Below are 21,460 nucleotides of genomic sequence, written 5' to 3'. Positions count from 1 at the left end.
GGGCTAGAATTCATGGCCCCCAGCAATTGCCTGAGGGTATTACAGTTGGCCCTGCAGGTAAGTTATGCTCTCCCACACTATCAGTTTGTGTTCATTTTTACTGACATCTGTATGTAGGATGCTCTGGAAGAGGGTGCAAAGGAACCCAATTGCTGATTCCCTTCTGCTAAGCCAAAAAGATACATACCTAAGCTAGTGCAAAGGGCAGCAGTGCCAGGCAAGGACTAGGAGAGAGGTTGGGGCCAGAGTCATCCTGTACAGTGGCAGCAGAGTGCTTATAGCAGAACCTATGTGTTGCCACCACCTCAAGCAGTAGTTCAGAGGATCTAACATTTGTCCCCAATAACTCTGCATCAGTTATCTTTCAAGTGGTAACAATAATTATCCATGGCAGTAGCTGTAAGGTTCAAAACTATCATTTGCTGCATCTTAGTTCAGTGGTAATACTTGAACAAAGGAACAAAATGGGGATAAGCGAAATATGAAAAATAAAGAGGGAGAAGTATGTTGTCTAAGTTAATGCTATTAAAATGGACATCTTTGCTTGAAAGGCTTTGTTAACAGCACACACAGTGCCCACTTTGGGATGATACAAATGTCATTTTCAGCATCTTACTGGGTACTGTATTTTTGTTTTCCTTGCTCCAAGCTATTTCAGCCAGATCTCCTGCTACTTCTCTCAGTGCTAGTTTGGTCAAGTGAAAAGCATTTGGGCGGAGGGACAAATACAAGCTGTTGCCTTTGGAGCAGCATTTCCCAACCTGCACTGTGCCCTGAAGGCCATCCTTTCAAACAACCACATGACAAGACATGCCAAGCGCCATGCCCTAACCTGACTCCAAGTGACAAGAAGCATCTTTCTACACACACACACACACACACACACACACACACACACACAAGTCTAGTAAAGATACTACTGGCTTAATTTACAGATTAACATTTCCTTTTAAAATGCCATGCCAAAAAAATCTGGACTAATTTGTTCTGTTCTCATGTATGCTTTTTTGCCAAAAATAATGTACATTTTGGCTTTATAATAATGAAAAGGAGTTATTTTATTCCTCTACTAAAGGGAGTACCTATTAACTTCACGTTTCAGGATCTAATAAACTTTCCTTAACACTAATAGATAACAGAAAGCAGATCTATATATTATATATCTGTAGATAACAACAAACTCAGTATTCAAATGTGACTGACAGTTGGATGGTCTAATCATGCCCAGCACTAAGCTGACAGATGGGGAAATAAAGGTTGGAGTGTGTCATCATTTACCAAAGCAGCAAGACCTATTTGTTTCAAGCTACAATGATTCTGAAGTAAGCATCACACAAGCACACTATCCATCTAAAACAATTGACAACTGGAAGTTATTCAATTACAGCGACAGAATATACAAAAACTATTTGTATACAGTTCAATAGATTTGTCACAATAAGTATAGAAAGAGCCAAAGCAAAATTATTAATACCTGGCCAAATATGTTTTGTTATCCCAAGCAGTTGGATCAGGGAATCCAAGAGGTGTGTCTAAAAATCTCTTGAAGTAGCTCAATGAATATGGCAATAGAAATGGATTGTTAAAAAAAGAAAGAAAGGAAAGTGAGGGGAAAGAAAAAAACATGAAAAAATACACACCCACACACTTGTCAGCCCTTTAGCATTTTGGAAGGGGCGATTTCTCTGCCATTGCCACAGACTCTTTCCTTACCATAGCCTTCATGGTATTGCTCTGCCAGGGGTGGGCAGGCTGGGAATATATACTTTTATTTAATTCCCACACTTTGAAAGACACACATCCATATGTTTTTCAGAAAGTTTAACTATTTCTGTCCCAATAATGCCATTTCAAATATTAGATTTGGATCACTGAATAGAGAACTAAAATTAATGTAAAAACTATCCTATCTATTGAAGTAAAGTGGGGGCATCCTCACAACAGAGTTTGAAAAGAACATCAGGCTATTTACATGTGTATGATAAACATATCTGTAAGGGTGACTCCCTACAGGGAGCCAGCCCCCATCATCCTAACGTCCACCTCTTCAAGCACAGGGAGCAGCAGTGGGTCTGAAGCAGCCAGGGGGGAGGGGAAAGACTTGGAGGGAGGGAGAAGCCAGCGTGCGGAACAATGGGAAAGCTCAGGGGAGGAGAGATGTAGGCAAGGGCTCCAGGGTGCTGGAGAGCCATTCCACTGCCTGGAGCAGGAGGAGGCTGAGAGGGCGTCGCTCCTTTCGGCGCAAGAGTCAAGGAGAGCACCGCGACGCAGGTCAAGGGGGAGGCGTTTTGGGGTGCCCCGACTACTTTGCTGGCATAGGAACAGACATACGCCATTGCTGGATTCTGATTCAGACTGAGAGGTCATGTTTTAAGCTATCTCTGCACTGTAAATACTTTGCACAGTAAAAGTCTTTAAAGACAACTGGACTCAAGCGGAGTTACTCTAGAGTAGCCACGATGACCCTCTGACAATATCTTTGTAATCAAATTATTTCTAAGTTATTCATTATTATTTCTAAGTTATTCATTATGCATTTATGACACGATAATTCTTATAAAACTACTTTACAAATACATAAGTTCAAGGCTGAAAGAATATCCAGGCTGAGGGAAAGGGCTTAACCCAATGAATGAGTGAATACAAGTGTTGTTGTTGTGTCCGACTCTTTGTGACCCCATGGACCAGAGCACGCCAGGCACTCCTGTCTTGCACTGCCTCCCGCAGTTTGGTCAAACTCATGTTCGTAGCTTCGAGAACACTGTCCAACCATCTTGTCCTCTGACGTCCCCTTCTCCTAGTGCCCTCAATCTTTCCCAACATCAGGGTCTTTTCCAAGGATTCTTCTCTTCTCATGAGGTGGCCAAAGTATTGGAGCCTCAGCTTCACGATCTGTCCTTCCAGGGAGCACTCAGGGCTGATTTCCTTAAGAATGGATAGGTTTGATCTTCTTGCAGTCCATGGGACTCTCAAGAGTCTCCTCCAGCACCATAATTCAAAAGCATCAATTCTTGGGCGATCAGCCTTCTTTATGGTCCAGCTCTCACTTCCATACATCACTACTGGGAAAACCATAGCTTTAACTATACGGACCTTTGTCGGCAAGGTGATGTCTCTGCTTTTTAAGATGCTGTCTAGGTTTGTCATTGCTTTTCTCCCAAGAAGCAGGCGTCTTTTAATTTCGTGACTGCTGTCACCATCTGCAGTGATCAAGGAGCCCAAGAAGGTAAAATCTCTCACTGCCTTTATGACACGATAATTCTTATAAAACTTTACAAATACATAAGTTCAAGGCTGAAAGAATATCCAGGCTGAGGGAAAGGGCTTAACCCAATGAATGAGTGAATACAAGTGTTGTTGTTGTGTCCGACTCTTTGTGACCCCATGGACCAGAGCACGCCAGGCACTCCTGTCTTCCACTGCCTCCCGCAGTTTGGTCAGACTCATTTTGGTAGCTTCGAGAACACTGTCCAACCATCTTTTCCTCTGTCGTCCCCTTCTCCTTGTGCCCTCAATCTTTCCCAACATCAGGGTCTTTTCCAGGGAGTCTTCTCTTCTCATGAGGTGGCCAAAGTATTGGAGCTTCAGCTTCAGGATCTGTCCTTCCAGTGAGCACTCAGGGCTGATTTCCTTAAGAATGGATAGGTTTGATCTTCTTGCAGTCCATGGGACTCTCAAGAGTCTCCTCCAGCACCATAATTCAAAAGCATACAAGTACCTAACCATATATTTTCATCTTTGCCCTCACCCCCTGAAATGAAGATACAAGACTTGAACTAAAGTTGTACTCCTTATGAACGAACTCGAAAAATCTGGAACTGATATTCTTCCTTCAACAGCCAGTGCATACAGTATTGTTTGACAGATTCTAAGATGCAAAGAAAGGAATAGCCTTGTTGTCAGCCTAGTTTCGGCAACTACATCTGCTCTCAAAGCAGCAGATCAGTGAAAGAACTTGTCCTTCTCCTCACTGACAACTCACCTGAGGGGTGATGTTTTCAACCAGTGAGCTATGCAGGTAACTAGGGTATCAGGGCACAAGGGCAGGCATCCTGGCTCCCTCCATCTGATGGGGGGCTAGAACCCATGACCCTGGATTTTCCAAGGGCTTTCATATCCAGATTAGAATTGTACATATGTCCAACCCCCCCCCCTCCATGAAACTCGTGACCAGCAGTTCTCTTTCCAGATTTCTATCCCCTCCCCCAACTGTAAGAGTTTACTTTGGGCTAAGTGTGTCTTCACTGCTACCCCAGTGGTTTTTACCATCACTCCTCACTGTTTGTGATCTAGCCCAAACAGCAAAAATCAGCCTTAGCAACATTACAGATAAGTAAATAAATCAGGCCAATTAGGAAAAGGAGAAAAGCAAATCCTCTTCATCCTTCATGCATGGGCGCAGGATTTTTGTTAGGGGGGCAGCCACAGTTGTTAGGGAGGGCATGCTTCTGCGGGGGGAGGGGCAGAACCTCAAATAATTGAGTACTTTCAATACTTTTCAATAATGATTCTGGATCTAGATGGGGCACTGCCCCCCCCCGGCTACACCCATGGCCACGTGACTAGTTAAAATTCTCCTCACCCTCCTCTGAGGTGACCAGTTAATTCTGCACTGCAAGGAAGTTCAGGTGGTGAGTGAGCTTTCCCATCACCTTGAACCAAAACAGAGGGAGAAAAACAAGCACTCCAATGACAATTCCCCCTTGATTGTGTAGTTGGGGGCCCTAACTAGCCAATTTTCTGTCTACATTTAGGCTATAGACTGTTTAGAATAGATCATTTTGTTGTTGTTGTTGTTGTTGTTTAGTCGTTTAGTCGTGTCCGACTCTTCGTGACCCCATGGACCATAGCATGCCAGGCACTCCTGTCTCCTGATAAAGAAAGAGCACTCCTGTTTTATTGTTATTGCTATAAAAATAATAACCTTTTTATTTTATGTTTATTTTATGTTGTAAATCACCTGTATGTTTTTGTTATTTTATGTTGTAAATCACCTGTATAACTTTTTGTTAAATTGAGACCTATAAATTCAGAACATAAATAAGTTTCACATTGCTTCCCAGCTAGAGGATGGAAGCAAAGCTGGGTCCTGCTCTATAGAAGTCTTTTATTCAGGATGTGCATCAGCAATGGAAATGCTATCTAGGGAAATAATTCACTCATTCTTCTCAGATACAAAAATAATGTGTTATTATTGCAACAAAAGCACAACTTCAAGCCAAGAAGTCTAGACCATAAACAACAAATAAGTTAAAACTGTGGTGTTGTTGCAGTGAAAACTAGGCAACTTAATATGCCTACAACCAAGTTCAGTGCATAAAAGAGAAGCTTCTATCGGGAGGGCAATGGAAAAAGAAACGAGAGGAACTGCAATATTTTACAGTTCAAAGTAGATAAACACCTGATTGGCAATTATTCAAGGCAAACTAGGCAGCAACATATTGTGGTATTAATCCACTGTGGCAACTGAAACTAGACATCTGCAAAGTAAAGCCATGGAATGCAATAAAAATTACAGAATTTGGTGTCCAAAAGAGCTCCACGATGGCAGAATATCTGGCAATGGGCAGAGACATTCTCAGTACAGTACCTAATGAAAATCCATTATTCTGCAAACCTGATACATAGCATGTTATGAAGAGCAAACTGTACTTATCTGAAAGCAGCTGGTATTCTGGGGGATAAAGAAAGAGAACAGCTAATTTTAAGAGGAGAGCATTGTGCTATGTTTGCATAGCTCCTAGCCAGACTTTTCACTGTATGCAAAATGCCACCAAAATTCACAACTCATTATTCCATTTAACAGCTTCATATATAAATAACTACTGCTGTCTTATAAAAGAAGAATACCTACATTTTGTAGACTTTCTACGGACAAGCTAGGGAAATGAAATCTAGAAGACAGATATATATCACCGTTACTGTAGAGGTTAGTTACAGTATATAAAAGGGAGAAACCTGAAACTTCACAATTGCAATTAGAAGAGAGGAAAAACAAATTAAAGTTTCACAATAATAATGTAGGAATAAATTTTCACGAGACTCCCACTTTCAACTTTAGCTCATAGAGGTCTGGTAGAATGTTTAAAATATATGAAAAAGTTTTCCTAGCACAGTAAAAGAATATGATATTTTGAATAGAAAAACCCCCACCAAGTCATAATTTGAGAACCAGACCCCGTGTCACATTTCAAAATATTGGAAACAATGCTAGTTTTGACTGACATACTTTACACCAAGGATGCTTTGAACTGCATGCAGTGTGCCTACAATAATATTTGAAAGGTTAACAATTCTGAGAAATAAAGTTATAAAGCACCCTAGTAATCTTCCTTTCATCTGTGGTGAGCAACAATTGCCTGCAGAGGAGCAGCGGGAGTTTGCCACTCCACTCTCCGTAATTCCATGCTAGTTCTCACTTGCATAAACTCTCCTTTCCTCCCCCTTCCATTGAGGTTTCTGGAGTTGTATTCCCAGCATCTAAAAGGGGTCATAAACATGTAGGAAAGCCACCACAGTAATACAACCAAATTTAATGTCAAAACACAGTTGTGTGGAAAGTTAGCCTGTGTATCTCACACCTGATTATCTACAGTGAGTGAGGTAGCAGGCAAAGCATGATATTGGATCTCTGCTTTAATCCTGACCTCTTAGAGTGCTGATGCAATGAACCACTCCATCATAGGCTCAGGTTGTATATACTGTATGTGTAAATAAACCACAATATAATAGCTTACTGTAGTACTCAAGGAGTCACTTTGTGTGTGTATGGGGCATACTCAGTATCTGAGGAGGCATGTGTAGGAGAGCTTGTTAACTTTTTCATTGACCAGCATTTTAGGGGAAAAAAATGCCTGCAACACAGTTGAAAAGCAAAAACTATTATTAAATGTGATGTCACACTATATTATGCACAATAAAGTGAGAAACAGAGAGAACAGATGGAACTATTGGCAGAGGAAGGGGTGCGGTGGGTGTGGTCTGCCCCAGGTGTCATCCCTGAGGGGGTGACATCACCGTGCCGCCCCCCCGGGACGCTCGCCGTGGACGGCGCCCCTGTGGACTGCTAGCCCCTCCCCTGAAGGTGGCTAGCCCCGCCCCCATGGATGCACAACATGTGCGCCACTCCAGGTGCTAGAGCAGCTAGCTCTGCCTCTAGATGGAACCAATTCTATCTTGATCCTGACTACCTGTATTGGCAGAACCTAAATAGATAGAGAAAAGATCCTGCCAATATATATTAGTGCATGGACAACCACTGTTAAAGCAGAGTAGAACATCAGAATCACAAATAGATGAATTAAGTTAATTAGACAATCACTTCACAGAATGGGAAATACAGTAATAGAATAGAGAGCTGGAACCACCTCCCTATATGTTAACTAGTATATTCCGGTGTATAAGACGACTCCCAACTTTTCCAGTTAAAATAGAGAGTTTGGGATATACTTGCCATATAAGAAATACGACCTGGCGTATAAGACGACCCCCGTCTTTTGAGAAGATTTTCCTGGGTTAAAAAGTAGTCTTATACGCAGGAATATACAGTATTATATTATATGTTAACTATTAAAACCAGCAGATTTTAATTTACATTCCAATAAAGTTAAATTTTAAAAATAAAAAATAAAAATAAAACAAGCAGATAAGGACATATACAGTGGTACCTCTACTTACAAATTTAACACGTTCCGAATGCACATTCGTAAGTCAAAAAAAGTTGTAAGTCGAATCCCATAGGAATGCATTGGGAGAAAACATTCATAAGTTGAAGCAACCCTATCTAAAAAAGTAGAAAAAATCCTATCTAAACTGCATCCAAGATGGCGGACGGAGCTCCATTCGTAAGTAGAAACATTCGTAAGTAGAGTTATTCGTAAGTAGAGGTACCACTGTATTCCAAAATCTTCCCTTTCCTCTATGCCTTATTGGATGGGGAATCTGTGGCACCTTTTTAGCAGCAAGTATCATCAGATGCATGGAACACTCTAGAATGGTTTACCTCTAGGCACATTCTATTGTGGCTGATGTGAGACCCTCCAGATGCTGTTGGACTACAATTCCCATTATCTCTGAGCATTATCTATCTTGGTTCGGGCAGATGGAACTTGTGGTCCAACAACATCTCTTGGCACCATGGTGACTCCCCCTGTCCTGTTGGAAACTTTTGCCACAGAATTTAAGAGAGGAGTTGTTCGTGCACACTAGGATAAACACCAAATATGTCTCTTTGGTTAACAGATGGGTTGGCAGCACTTATACAGAGTATTAAAATGGTTTGTTGTCAAAGCCACAATATTCTGAACTAGAACCATGAAGAACAATCTGTTATATTTGAATAATTTGAAGAGAATTGTTCAGTTTTGCTCAAACCATTATGAACATAACAATGCTGTACTGGCTGTCTTTCTAAAACCCATTAACATACACTTAGAGGTCTGCTAACAATATTCATCCCATTTGGTCACACCAAAAATTGTGTGCTTTGCCTTGTAGGTTATTTAGATTTGCCTCAGGTCAGGGCTTGGGGGGGGGGGACAGCTGTCAAAAACAATAATAACTGTTTTAAGAAACATACTGTAATCACTGAATGCATCCAGGAAAAGAGCAACTCCTTAATATAAAGTTAAGTTCACATTTCTTCCAAGCAATTCTTTGTTTAATAAAATCCAGGCCACATCTATAATCTGCAGAGTTGCATTATTTCTATTATGCAGAAACTTCAAAAGGTGCCTATGTTATTGATGTAGCACAACATATCACATTATCCCCTATTTTTATACAGTTATCAAAAAGGGCTGACCTTTATCTATGTCACTAGTACTCATATTACCGTATGTGCATTTCAGAGTCCACTTTTATTACTTGTATACAAAGTGAGATTAAGATCAGGGTGCCATTGTTCAGACACTATGGAACTTAAATAGAGTAAGATGCCTATCTCCATGTTATAGGTGGGAAAGAGTAAAAAACAAAACAAATAACTCCTTTGATAGAGTAGGCTGGTAGCAGCAGTAAAGCATAATCTGAACACTGCATGCATTGCAGGATGATAAACATTGCGTGGTTTCTTAGTATTAACAACTGCAATGTTTCAGATTGTATAAAGCTATCACAAATCAATGACAAACCTAGACAGCATCTTAAAAAGCAGAGACATCACCTTGCCGACAAAGGTCCGTATAGTTAAAGCTATGGTTTTCCCAGTAGTGATGTATGGAAGTGAGAGCTGGACCATAAAGGAGGCTGATCACCGAAGAATTGATGCTTTTGAATTATGGTGCTGGAGGAGACTCTTGAGAGTCCCATGGACTGCTAGAAGATCAAACCTATCCATTCACGACTAAACAACAAGAAATCACAAATCAAATATCTGTTTAAAGTAAAGGCTCCAAAATTATTACTGTTCCCTTAACTAACATATGTCTTCACCCTCTTAATATCAAGCTATTCCACAATACTGGTGCAGCCACTAAGAAAGCCCTATTCTTATCCCTCTCATTCATGCTTCCACTCCAGGTGGAACACAAAATGGCATTTAAAAGAACAGGCAGGCTAGCATACAGGGAAGACACTCCTCAGGTATCTTGGACCCAAGCCATTTAGAGTTTTACTGGAATTATTATTTTTATTATTTATTATTTATGCCCCGTCCATCTGGCTGGGTTTCCCCCGCCACTCTGGGCGGCTTCCAACGAATACCAAAATACATTAAAGACCAACTAAGTTTTTATTTTGGTATGAGCTTTCGTGTGCATGCACACTTCTTCAGATACAGTGAAATGGCCCCAACAACATCCAACATACCATCTCAGGACTATTTAATTGCTCATCTTCTAACATTGTGTATGCCATCAAATGCCAACAGTGCCCTTCAGCTCTCTATATTGGACAAACAGGCCAAACCCTACGCCAAAGGATAAATGGACATAAATCTGACATCAGGAACCAGAAGACAGAAAAACCAGTAGGAGAACACTTCAATCTCCCAGGACATTCTATACAAGACCTCAAAGTAGCTGTCTTACTACAAAAGAATTTCAGAAATAGACTGGAAAGAGAAGTTGCTGAATTGCAACTTATCACCAAGCTCAAAACCATGGAGGGACCTGGTTTGAACAGAGATATCGGATTTTTATCTCATTATACATGATAAGCGATCTTCAGCCATCTCAACCCTTGCTTTTTCATGCAAAACCATTTGCAGTCGTTTGCGGTCATCAACAGCTATCAGTCAGTCAATCACCCATTTCCACCACCCTTCTGAGTGATCCCCCCTCCCCATCCCCACCCCTCCCCACCCCTTCTCTACATAAGTGCCTGGAAACTTCCATTTCACTGTATCTGAAGAAGTGTGCATGCACACGAAAGCTCATACCAAAATAAAAACTTAGTTGGTCTTTAAGGTGCTACTGAAGGAATTTTTTTTATTTTACTTCGATCCAGACCAACACGGCTACCTACCTGTAACCAAAATACATTAAAATATCACAGGTTAAAAACTTCCCTAAACAGGGCTGCCTTTAGGTGTTTTCTAAATGTCAGGTAGTTGTTTATCTCCTTTGAACCTCCAGGTGAGGGGGGCAAGGATATATGATCTCTCCCTTCCATCTACTCTCCAGCATGCTGCTTGTGTAAGGAAGAAAGGCACCAGTGGTCCTCGGGCTATTGTCAGCAGAGCAAATACACACACAGTAGCATGGCTGGAGGGTGACTACACTAGACTTCAATGATGCCTCTCTAAATCCAGTTTTCCGTGGTTAGAGTAAGTGAGGTTGCATTTCTTATGTGTTAAAAGTCATCCCAAGGCTGGGTCTACATTGACTCAACTAGACTACTCCAAGAGTCAATGGCAACTTGTTAATATGTATTTTCCAGTCCTCTAAGTAACCATCCAATATGCCTCACTGATGAAACAGTATAGACTGGGAATGACCACAAATAAATGCTAAAAATATATTATCTTTTAATGACTTTAACCCTATTTTAAAACTGAAATTGCATATGACAATACAAAGCTTATTCTGTTTGTTTTTGCTTTGCAGTAACTGACATCTCACACACATACTTGTCTGACTTTTATAGGATAGCAAGTTTGAGTTTATTTGTAAATTGCACATCATTTCAAAGTTCTTCATCCTATATATGTCAAATGCAGCTTCTATTTTCTATTAAATAATTGTTGAAATTAACACATTTGCTATTCCCGCCAGGTCATAAATTCCATGTCTTAAAAGCCCCTTTGTCCCATAAAAAACGTGTTCCTCTAGCATCCATTTTCCTATTCTAGCAAAGTATAATGGACATTAGTGCCACTTTAAATAAGCATTCAGCTCCTTATACAATTTTAAATTATAGATTTGATCAAGTGGCATAAAAAATTACACTATCATCTCTTTTAACCTAAGAAAACCAGACAAGTTCTCTTTCTTTAAATATTAAGGTACTATTTCTCATTAAAAAATGCTGAAAGCTATGCACAACGGTTTTATCTCCCTAAAAAAATCAACCAGCTATTGCTGTAAGTGCCAAAGAAAATGATATTTCTAGGTTGCCTTTTAATACTTAAAGTATTTCTTTGCTGCTAACAATTCTCACTACATTTAAGAAAGTGGCAAATTTATTATTTCCTTTCAAAGGTAGTTCAAACTGCATTGTAATATATTAGTATATTACATCTACCACTCTAGTAAGGTTTTTTTTTTATACACACCAAATATATGACTAAACCTATCTGTAATTCTGCAATGTCTTTCACAACAGTATGCCTTCTGTTCAGAGCAAGAGGCCTGTACTCATGAGAATATTGCTATCAAATTAAGGCCTAAAACTATGTATTCCACAGCAGTACAGAAGTCATTCCATTACATTCCACATGATAAGTGTTTAACATTTCATATCTTGAATAATCCCAGGAATAAAAGTTTGGGACAGCTCAGACAATAAAATTACCAACTATGGCCTCATCAGTCTGAATGCTAAGTGCTGGTTTTGACCAATAAAGTCTTAAACAGCTCAGGACTGCATTACCTCAATAACTGTCTCTCCCCATATGAACCAATCCAGGCCCTGCAATCGTAATCTGAGGACCTTATTTGTGTGACTCCTCCACAAGAGGTCCAGAGGGTGGCAACATGAGAAGAGGCCTTTTATGCAGTGACTCCCCACCTGTGGAATACTTTCCCCAAGGAGGCTTGCCTGGCACCTTTGTTAGAATCACAGAATCATAGAGTTGGAAGGGACCCCTAGGGTAATCCATTCCAACTCCCTGCAATGCAGTATTCTCAACTAAAGAATCCATGACAGGTGGCCATCCAACATCTGCTTAAAAATCTCCTGTGAGGGAGAGTCCACAACCTCCTGAAGGATTCTGTTCCACTGTCGATCAGCTCTTACTGTCAGAAAGTTCTTCCTGATGTTTAGTCGGAATCTCCTTTCTTGTAACTTGAAGTTCCTACCCTCCAGAGCAGGAGAAAACAAGCTACATATCTTTAGGCACCAGGTTTCTCTATAATCAGCCCTTTTTAAATGTGTTTGTGGGAGGGGTTTTCTGGTTTTTGTTTTTGTTTTATTATGTATTTTGTGTTCACATTTTGTATTCTTATGCTGTGAACTGCCCTGAGATCTTTGAATTAAGTATGGTATAAAAATTTTAAAAATACAGTCTATAATTTCCAGGGTCCTATCACACATCTGTGCAATATACAAAAAAGCATATGCTATACAGTATTAGAATAATATGTGGCATTTAAATTCCTTCCTGCATTAGAAAGGTGGACAATCACAGTTGTCTGTATCTCGCACTCACAAATCGGAGACCTGCGGGTATAGGGCAGTATACAAAATAAATAAATAATTAAAATGTAGATTAAGATCAATTAGTTTATGCAAGCTATTGTATATTGGGACCTTTTGTCCCAACATACCTATCAAGTTATACACAAGTAAATATCTCCATGAAATAATTAACCATTTTGGTCAAAAAATGCACACCAGCTACATTGATCTCCAGTTCTCCTAATATAAAGACTACCATGCTGCCTGCTTCACAATGGCAACATCAATGCATTCTGATTTTTGTTAGATACATAAATGAATGGCTACTGGCTTTTATATTTTTCAGACGGAAAACAGGCATACAATACTGTATACCGTTGTAGTCTCTGTTGCAGCCTGCAATCTTTTTGAACCAGGCACAACCTAACCTGTGTGACGCCTCCCTCTGTTCCATTTCAGAACAATCCCAAACTACAGACTTCAATTTTCATCTTGTCCTGCAACAGCCCTTTCTCTCCCACTGCTTAAAAAGTATTGATTTGCATAACATACTGCCTTATGAAGAGATTTAATTAACACAAAGGCTTGAACACTTATCTGTGACCTTTTAATGAGTCCTAACAAAACATTTACCATACTGTTACTTTTGAATTCAAAATGAATACAGTATATATACTTAGATCCATTAATCCTTTAAGTGACAGTAGTGAATCCTAAACAATAAGTTCCCATTTTCAACTTCCTTCCTTTTTTGCATTTTGATTAAGATTTCCACAAGAGGCAGATTTCAACGTGATACCTGGTATGTTTTACCATAAAGCCAAACTTGAACCTGCCTTTAGGCTCTTCAGTCTAGTCTTCTTACGGAAGAGCAATAATGGCAGAATAGTCTTAGAAGAGTTTTCCTCTAGTGACTTAATGCTATACCATACACTGGCATCTTGTCAAGAGGTAGAACTGATCTTTTGCTTTCTAAGGCTGCTGGAGATTCTGAACTTGTGGTATCCAAGTGCTTGAACTAATGGGAATGGGGAGGTAAGTTATATCCACATATCCAATCTCCTGAATCCCATCAAATAAATAGTAGCTGAGGGGGCCAGGTGTCCCCCCCTCCCAAATCTGGGCACTGGTTATTCTACTGAGACTTTCCACAAAGACCCTTTTCACTGTCCCTTCAGGAATTTGTAACTGGCAGACAACATGCAAAAGGGCCTCTTCTGTAACGGCCCCCACCCCCTAAGAAATATGTATGGCTCCTTCATTGCTTGCATTTAGAAAGCCAGTTAAACTTTTCTTTTAAATCAGGCTTCTGGATGTTTTGACTACTACTTTATATGTTTTGTTACTGTTGTCACATTATTGCTTGTTTTATTGTAACTTTTTCTATTGTAGTGTGTGAAATGACCTTCAGTTTGAATGCCCTTCAGTTTCACTTATCTTGAAAATACATTTTCAGGAAGAGGGAAACACAGAAAGGGTTGCTGCTTAATTCTCTTGATAGTTCTTTGTGTGTGGTTTTAGGGAGGGGTCAGCTGTCTTGGTCAGCTTCTAATGTCAGTGTTGAATCAGAACCCCATTCCATAGATCCTTGCATGCTGCAGCAGGCTACATACAGCTTTGTAAGAAAATCACCACCCATTTGCTTGTGAAACAAAAGATTTGTGTTGAGGAAGGAAACCAAGAGGTAGACTGAGTTCAGAAGGGAAAGGCAAGTTCAAAATGTTGAGAGAAGCATTACCCAATGGATAACTAAAATCACACTCACTAATAAGAAAGGGCTGTTGCATATTTATTATTATTATTATTATTATTATTATTATTATTATTATTATTATTATTAAATTTATTTACCCTATAGTAAATCTATATATTACATGTGGAAATTAAGACTTCTGCCATGTAGCAATTGCACAGCAAACTGCTTTTGAAACTGAAAGATGTTTCAGAAGTAGTTTGTAACATGACATGGGTTTCTGATGCTCAAAGAAAGGAAAAACATTCAAAAGTCCCTCTGAGTATATACATGCACTGAAAGATCTTAGGCTCTTTCTATAGACCAGCAGCATACTCATATGTACAAGTATCTACTGTATCTAGTAACAATATATATAAACAATCTTTCACTGCAAAGTAATCCCAGGGCAGGTTTCACGAGTATTTAAACAAACCATAAAATACTAATAAACATTAGTATAAATGATTACAATAAAAGTAACAAAGGAATAGACAAAGACAAAGACAGTTTAAAAAGCAACACCTAAATAAGTTCCAAAGACAGGGGCACCACTACACAAAAGCCTGTCTCTTGTCATGGCATAGCAGGCCACACCCACCAGTGGAACAAAAACCAATGCCTTGTCTGCCAATTTCAGGATCCAGGCTGGTCTCATTAATATTTATTTATTAAATAAACTTTTGCCCTTCACCTGACTATCCCAAAGCCCAGCGCTCATACACACACACAATCTATCTTGTGAATGATAAAGGAAAAGGTAAAGGGACCTCTGACCATTAAGCCCAGTCGCAGACGACTCTGGGGCTGCAGCGCTCATCTCGCTTTATTGGCCAAGGGAGCTGGCGTTTGTCCACAGACAGCTTCCGGGTCATGTGGCCAGCATGACAAAGCCACTTCAGGTGAACCAGAGCAGCACACAGAAAAGCCATTCACCTTCCCGCCGGAGCGGTACCTACAGTATTTATCTACTTCCACTTTGACATGCTTTCGAACTGCTAGGTTGGCAGGAGCTGGGACTGAGCAATGGGAGCTCACCCCATCCCAGGGATTAGAACCGCCGACCTTCTGATCAGCAAGCCCTAGGCTCTGTGGTTTAGACCACAGCGCTACCCGCAAACAATAATTCACCTAAAACCACAGTACATTATTCACAATATAATCTGAATAAAAATGATATGGCAGCAGGAACCACATAAAACAAAGTCACAATCATCATTATACAAAGGTCTAGGTAAAGGGAAAGGCACTCCAACAAGTACTTGGATCCCAGGTAATTCGGGGTTTTGTAGGACAACCCTAATGCCTTAAACTTGTCCTAGTAACAAATATAGGCAGACAGAACAGATCCCACAGAATGGATGTTATATACAGGTCATGCTTAAGCACCTGAACAGCATTCCACACCAGCTGCAGTTTCTGTACCATCTTCAAGGATAGCCCTATGTAGAGTGTATCGCAGTCATTGAGATCTGAGGTTACCAGAGTGTGTATTACTGTGGCAAGTTTGGTCTAGGAATGGCAGTAGCCGAAGAACAGCTGGCTGAGGGAAGCAGGCCAAGAGAAAAATATATAACCACCTTAAACATATATAATTATCCACTTACTTTCAATTATTGACCTTAGAACCAATATTATAGCATGCCATTATATTATTTCCACTACTAACAATAATCATATTTTATAGCAAGATTTTACATTTTTGTTTCGCTTATTTTTATCTGATGCAAAGGGATAGTCACAAAATGCTCCTGAGCAATAGAAACTCCAGACATCTCATTTTCAAGATAAGCTTCGATCAAAGTAGATAATCTTTTCTAGATAAATGAACATAAATCTGACATCAGGAATCAGAGAAACCAGGAGGAGAACAGTTCAATCTCCCAGGAAATTCTATACCAGATCTCAAAGTAGCTGTCTTATTACAAAAGAATTTCAGAAATAGACTGGAAAGAGAAGTTGCTGAATTGCAACTTATTACCAAACTTAAAACCATGGAGAGACCTGGTCTGAATAGAGACACTGGATTCTTATCTCATTATACATGATAAAGCTATTTTTAGCCATCTCACCCCTTGCTTTTTCCTGTAAGACCAATTGCAGCCGAAACAAAATAAAAAAAATACTTCCAGTAGCACCTTAGAGACCAACTAAGTTTGTCATTGGTATGAACTTTCATGTGCATGCACACTTCTTCATTCATCAACAGGTTTACCACACCTATCAGTCAATCACCCATTCCCACCACCCTTCTGAGTAATACCCCTCCCCACCCTCTCACTATATATAAGGGTCTAGTGACTTCTGTTTCAGTTTATCTGAAGAAATGTGCATACACACAAAAGCTCATACCAATGACAAACTTGTGTGGTTGGTCTCTAAGGTGCTACTAGAAGGAATTCTTTTATTTTGTTTCTAAAATATGTATTCCTAATAAAAATGTTTTAAATGATGGGGTACAAATAAATGCAGAGGACAGCAAAATTTCATCCCTTACAATTTAAACCTCAAGTTAAGTTCATCACACTAAAAAAGAAAGCACTCCTCTATAAATCAATATAATTTTCAAAGGGTTGCAGAAGTCATCCTTCATAACAAGGCCACAGATACTTTCTTCTTCATTCCTGCAGTGAAGTGTTCATACTTCAGTGAGTCATTTGAACATCAGTCACAATGTAGCACAATTGAATCTCCACTCCTTAGAGCTTTTAGGTCAGTTTTGTTCTACTAGCAATCATACACACACTTCTATAACTGGGGTTTACTTCTGAATAATGATGCTATTAATTGCATTGCACCTTGAACACTGCCAACGTGTTCATAGAAGACATAGGAAGCAGCTTATACCAAGTTGGACTTACTAGCTTGTCTACACTGACTGGCAGTGGCTCCCCAGGGTTTCAGACACACTTCCCTGAGAGTAAGTCTCTTAGAGCTCAGTGGGACTTCTTTCTAAGAAGACATGCACAAGTCATGAATAGCAACCTTAACTTTCTTCACAATAAGTAATTTATTTTCCCAGTCTCTAACGTTCCTAATTGAACACTGTAAATGACAGGGAAATAGTACATACACATCTCTTAAAACTACAGAAGACCTCAAAAGTTAGATGTGAATGTCTTCTGGAAGATCAATAATGCCTTTGGATCCTGCGCACAGGCATGCAGTCTTACTATGTGCATTAAAGGCAGTCACAAACCTTTCATTATGATATTAACTGACATACAAATATACATACTTTCCTATGCAAGATGAAGGTTACTTTCACCATTCATCCACAGAAAACAATATTTCTTTAAAAGGTCACTTTAATTGATTGAGGCATATGCATGTAAAACTGGCTTCACTGCAGACTTCAGGAAATCCAATTTAAATAGCTATTCAAATATTTGTCTTGCAAAAGGTCAAAAATATATTTAGCCAAAAAGAAAAAGTATACAAAGTAGGGAGAGGAAATGTGTAGTTTAACTTGCTAAAAGATTACAAGAGGTTTGGTATAAACATAACACTATTCTGCAGAAATTTCCAGGCCCTAGTTATCAAACAGTTCAGGAAAAGGAGGGACTGGGAGCACACACAATGGACCGGAAGAGGCAGCCTGATGCGGCTGGAGGCAATTAGTAAGGAGCGTTTTATACCAGATTAAAACTTCATACTGAAGTAGTAAACGCTGACAAGGCATGGCTGGAAGAACACGCTTAGTTGCGTAGCCCCTCCTCTTGCCGCTCGAGCGAACGCCGAGCTGCTCCTCCCCAAGTAATTCTACAACTCCCCCAGCCAGAAACTAGGAGAAGGCGAGGGAAAGAGATTCTGAAAACTTCTCTGGGCTGCCTTAAAGTCATGCTTGAGGAATACTCTCATTGCCAGAGGCAAAAAAAACAACAACCCAAACACCATTTACTTCTCATTAATTCGGTTGCAAAGGGGCATGCAGCATCGTGGTCAGCCATGTAAATGCTTGCAGGGGGGGGGAGAACCTTCAACCTTTGTCTTGTTTCCATTCTTTGTTTCTTTAAAGGATCTCATAGGAAAAAATGGACCACCGTGTGATGTGAGGTGGGGGGATATATAACCAAGAAATTTCTCTGCTTATGACAAGGAAAAGCTTGGGCAGATCCAACGCCCTCTTTCCCCGGCATGAGTAACTTCCACATGCTTCTCACTAACTCAGCCCCACGAGAGACCAGCAGGGTGCCCAACAGACCGCTCCTCCAGCCCAGCTTGACAAACAACCGCCAACAGCACACGCGCTGAAAGTGAAAGCGGCGCTTGTTCATCAGGTCACTCTGCATAATCAACTGCAATACGCGGAGCCCACGTTGCAATATATTATGTTTTTCACTCCGTCGAAACATTTGGAATTTGCAGAGATTTGGCCATTAAAATGCACACGCGCGCGCACACACGCACTCACACTGACAATTATTCTATCCAAAGTGCCTGGCACTGGATCTCTGAAGCCTGTTGTTCCTTTCCTCTGCTATATGACCCCATCGTTCGACTATAAAGGTCCTTGATGTGGAAATGTGGAGACACGAATCAATCGCACCGTTTGTCTGTATTAAATCCATGTTGTTGGCAACCTGAATGAACAGCGCTCAAACATACAATGGTACTGTATTCATTTTCTCTCTCTATTTTTTTAAGCACGCCCGATTTAGCCTTAGCTGGCAGATTTATGGGCGCTCCTTTCTCTTGACAGCTTAGCTCAATGTATTTCATATATGCACACACTCATCCAAAAAGTTAACTCTTCCATTGCCTGGAAGTATTGAATTGCATATTCATCCCCAAACAGTTAAAGGGTGAAGATTAGCATAGGCTCAGATAGGATTACACCAATGATGGGTTGGGGTGGAGGGAAGTGGGGAGGGAAAGGGATATCGTGGGAGAAAAGATGCTAGACACATCCTATGGCTGTTTATGTCGAGGCAGCCCTTGTGATCCGAAACCCATTGTCGAAGGAAAAGGCTGCAGCGAGAGGGTTGTGTCTCTGGTGCGGAGAACAGAAAGCCAGGGCTGTATACTTAACCTATCACTCCAGTTCCACTGAGCAGCGGGATGCCTGGCGTCCTTTTTTGCATGGGAGGAGACAAGAGTATCCCAATAAGCCCAAAGCGTCTCAAGGCAAGCCTTACCTTGTGCCAGAGCTTGCAACATGTGGAGCTGAAGGAAGAGAAACGCCCACCATCCCCGGCAGAAGAAGAAACAGAAGTTTAACTTTATCATCACTCGATCTCGCCACCTATTCCTCGGCGGAGCAAGGTTCCCAGCCCCTCTTCTCCGGATTACTATTTGCTCCACACGATCCGAGGAGGGCCCGCCACGAAAGCTCACTCCATCTCCCAGAGAGGCCATGTTCTGGCGGGGGGGCCTCCCGCTGCGGCCATCCCGAAGTTTTCGGGGGACCCGAGCCCCTTCCGGGAAGGAGCCGTGGTCTCCCTGGCTCGCGCTCACTTTGCATAGAAACCCCAGGCGAAAGCATTCCCTGTGCATGACTGCCTTGCAATCGCCGCCCCAATCGATGTGTCTCGTGGAGGAACTGATTGCACCAAAACAAGCAGGCAGAAATGCAAAACACATGTTCCTCTGGACTCCTCCGATGCCTTCACCACACACACACACACACAAACAGAAAGAGAGAGTGTGTGTATTAAGTTTACTGGCGTCAATATCTCAGCAGATCGCGGTTCTTCATCACATCCCTAGCAAAAAGCAAAAGCCATCAGAAGAGAGCGGTCCATCTCCGCTAGGCACCGGCAGACAATCCAGAGAGCACCTTCCATAGCCACCAAGATGACGGAAACTGCCCGCCCCCCTGATGCTGAAGAAGCGTGGCTACGGTTTCTGCGCCGCCGTCCCTCTTCTTCCTCCCCTCCTCCTCTCCTCTCCAGAGCAAAGACCCCGCGCTCCTGAAGTTCTAAATTCTCGGGCAAGTCCTTCAATCTCCAGCGAGGCAGGGAGGAAAAGCGACCCTGAGATTCAAATAGTCACTCCAGCCCCGCTCCAGTAAAAGAAAAAAGTGGGGAAGCCCCTCGCTGACAGGTTGGGCTGCGTCCCGATAAACCTTCCCTTCTCTCCTCTTTGCAGAGCCACGGGGATGCTCTTGCGCATTCGATTTCCTTCATCCCTCCATCCCTCTCCGGAGTTGCAATCGCGGCATCCCCCCCTTGGACAACAGTCGCGAAGGCTCGCAAGATCCCCAGCCGAGCAGGTAAACTGAGCCCTCGCCTGGCTGCGCGGCTCTTTCCAGCTCGATTTGCAACCAGTTACACGCCAGGGGGAGGGGGGAGCGGAGGGGGGGGTGTCTCTCTCTTGAACTCTCCAGCGAAGGTGGGGGAAATCTGATCAGGTTTCCCTCGCAGGAGACAGGAGGAGGTTGCTGGGAGAGAGGGAGAGACGGGGAGAGGAAGCAACAGCTCACCTCCAAGGAGGCTTCCTTCTCCTTCTCCTTCTCCTTCTCCTCCTCCCCACTTCTGGGTCAACTGCGGAGGCAGCCCAAGGCAGAACCCCCCCCCCCCAGCCGAGCAGGGAAGGAGACCCACGGAAGCAGCAACAAGGTGAAATCCTCCGCTTGGCTGGCCACCCCCGGCGTCCCTCGTTGCACAAGCCCGGAGGGATCTTCCTGTGCTCGCTCTTTCTCTCTCACGCAGAAGCTGTAAACACAAGGAAGGGAGAGGAGAGCCGTTCAGAGAGCGAGGACGGAAGGCGACACCGCGACACCCCCAGCGCCAACAGCCCCGGGTTCAAAAGTGCTCCGAAGATGCATCCCGTTTCCAACTGGGACCATCGCTACTACATATGGATAATTAACCCTTTCGGGACTGCCTGCAACGCTTCTTTCTTTCTGGGACTTGCGGGGGGGGGGGCGGGTTTGCACAAATATCAGGTGGGGCACGGAAACGAGCCAAGGGGGTGATTTGTTCACTGGTGGTTACGTCCTACTTCGGC

At 41.8% G+C, this 21,460-nt stretch overlaps 1 protein-coding gene across 4 annotated transcripts in view; it reads right to left on the bottom strand.

Moving 5' to 3' along the window:
• Nucleotides 1–21,125, bottom strand: part of SDK1 (sidekick cell adhesion molecule 1) — a 584,684-nt gene extending 563,559 nt beyond the window's left edge. For all 4 annotated transcript variants that reach the window (XM_035130977.2, XM_035130978.2, XM_035130979.2 and 1 more), the window contains exon 1: nt 19,648–21,125. In XM_035130977.2, the coding sequence (XP_034986868.2) occupies nt 19,648–20,092 (445 nt within the window). In that variant the 5' untranslated portion in view covers nt 20,093–21,125. The remainder of the gene's footprint in view (nt 1–19,647) is intronic.
• Nucleotides 21,126–21,460: the final 335 nt, after the last annotated feature.

This window comes from Zootoca vivipara, chromosome 14 (genome assembly GCF_963506605.1).
Source record: "Zootoca vivipara chromosome 14, rZooViv1.1, whole genome shotgun sequence".
Classification (NCBI taxonomy): Eukaryota; Metazoa; Chordata; class Lepidosauria; order Squamata; family Lacertidae; genus Zootoca; species Zootoca vivipara.
This window is presented reverse-complemented; position numbering and strand designations above follow the sequence as displayed.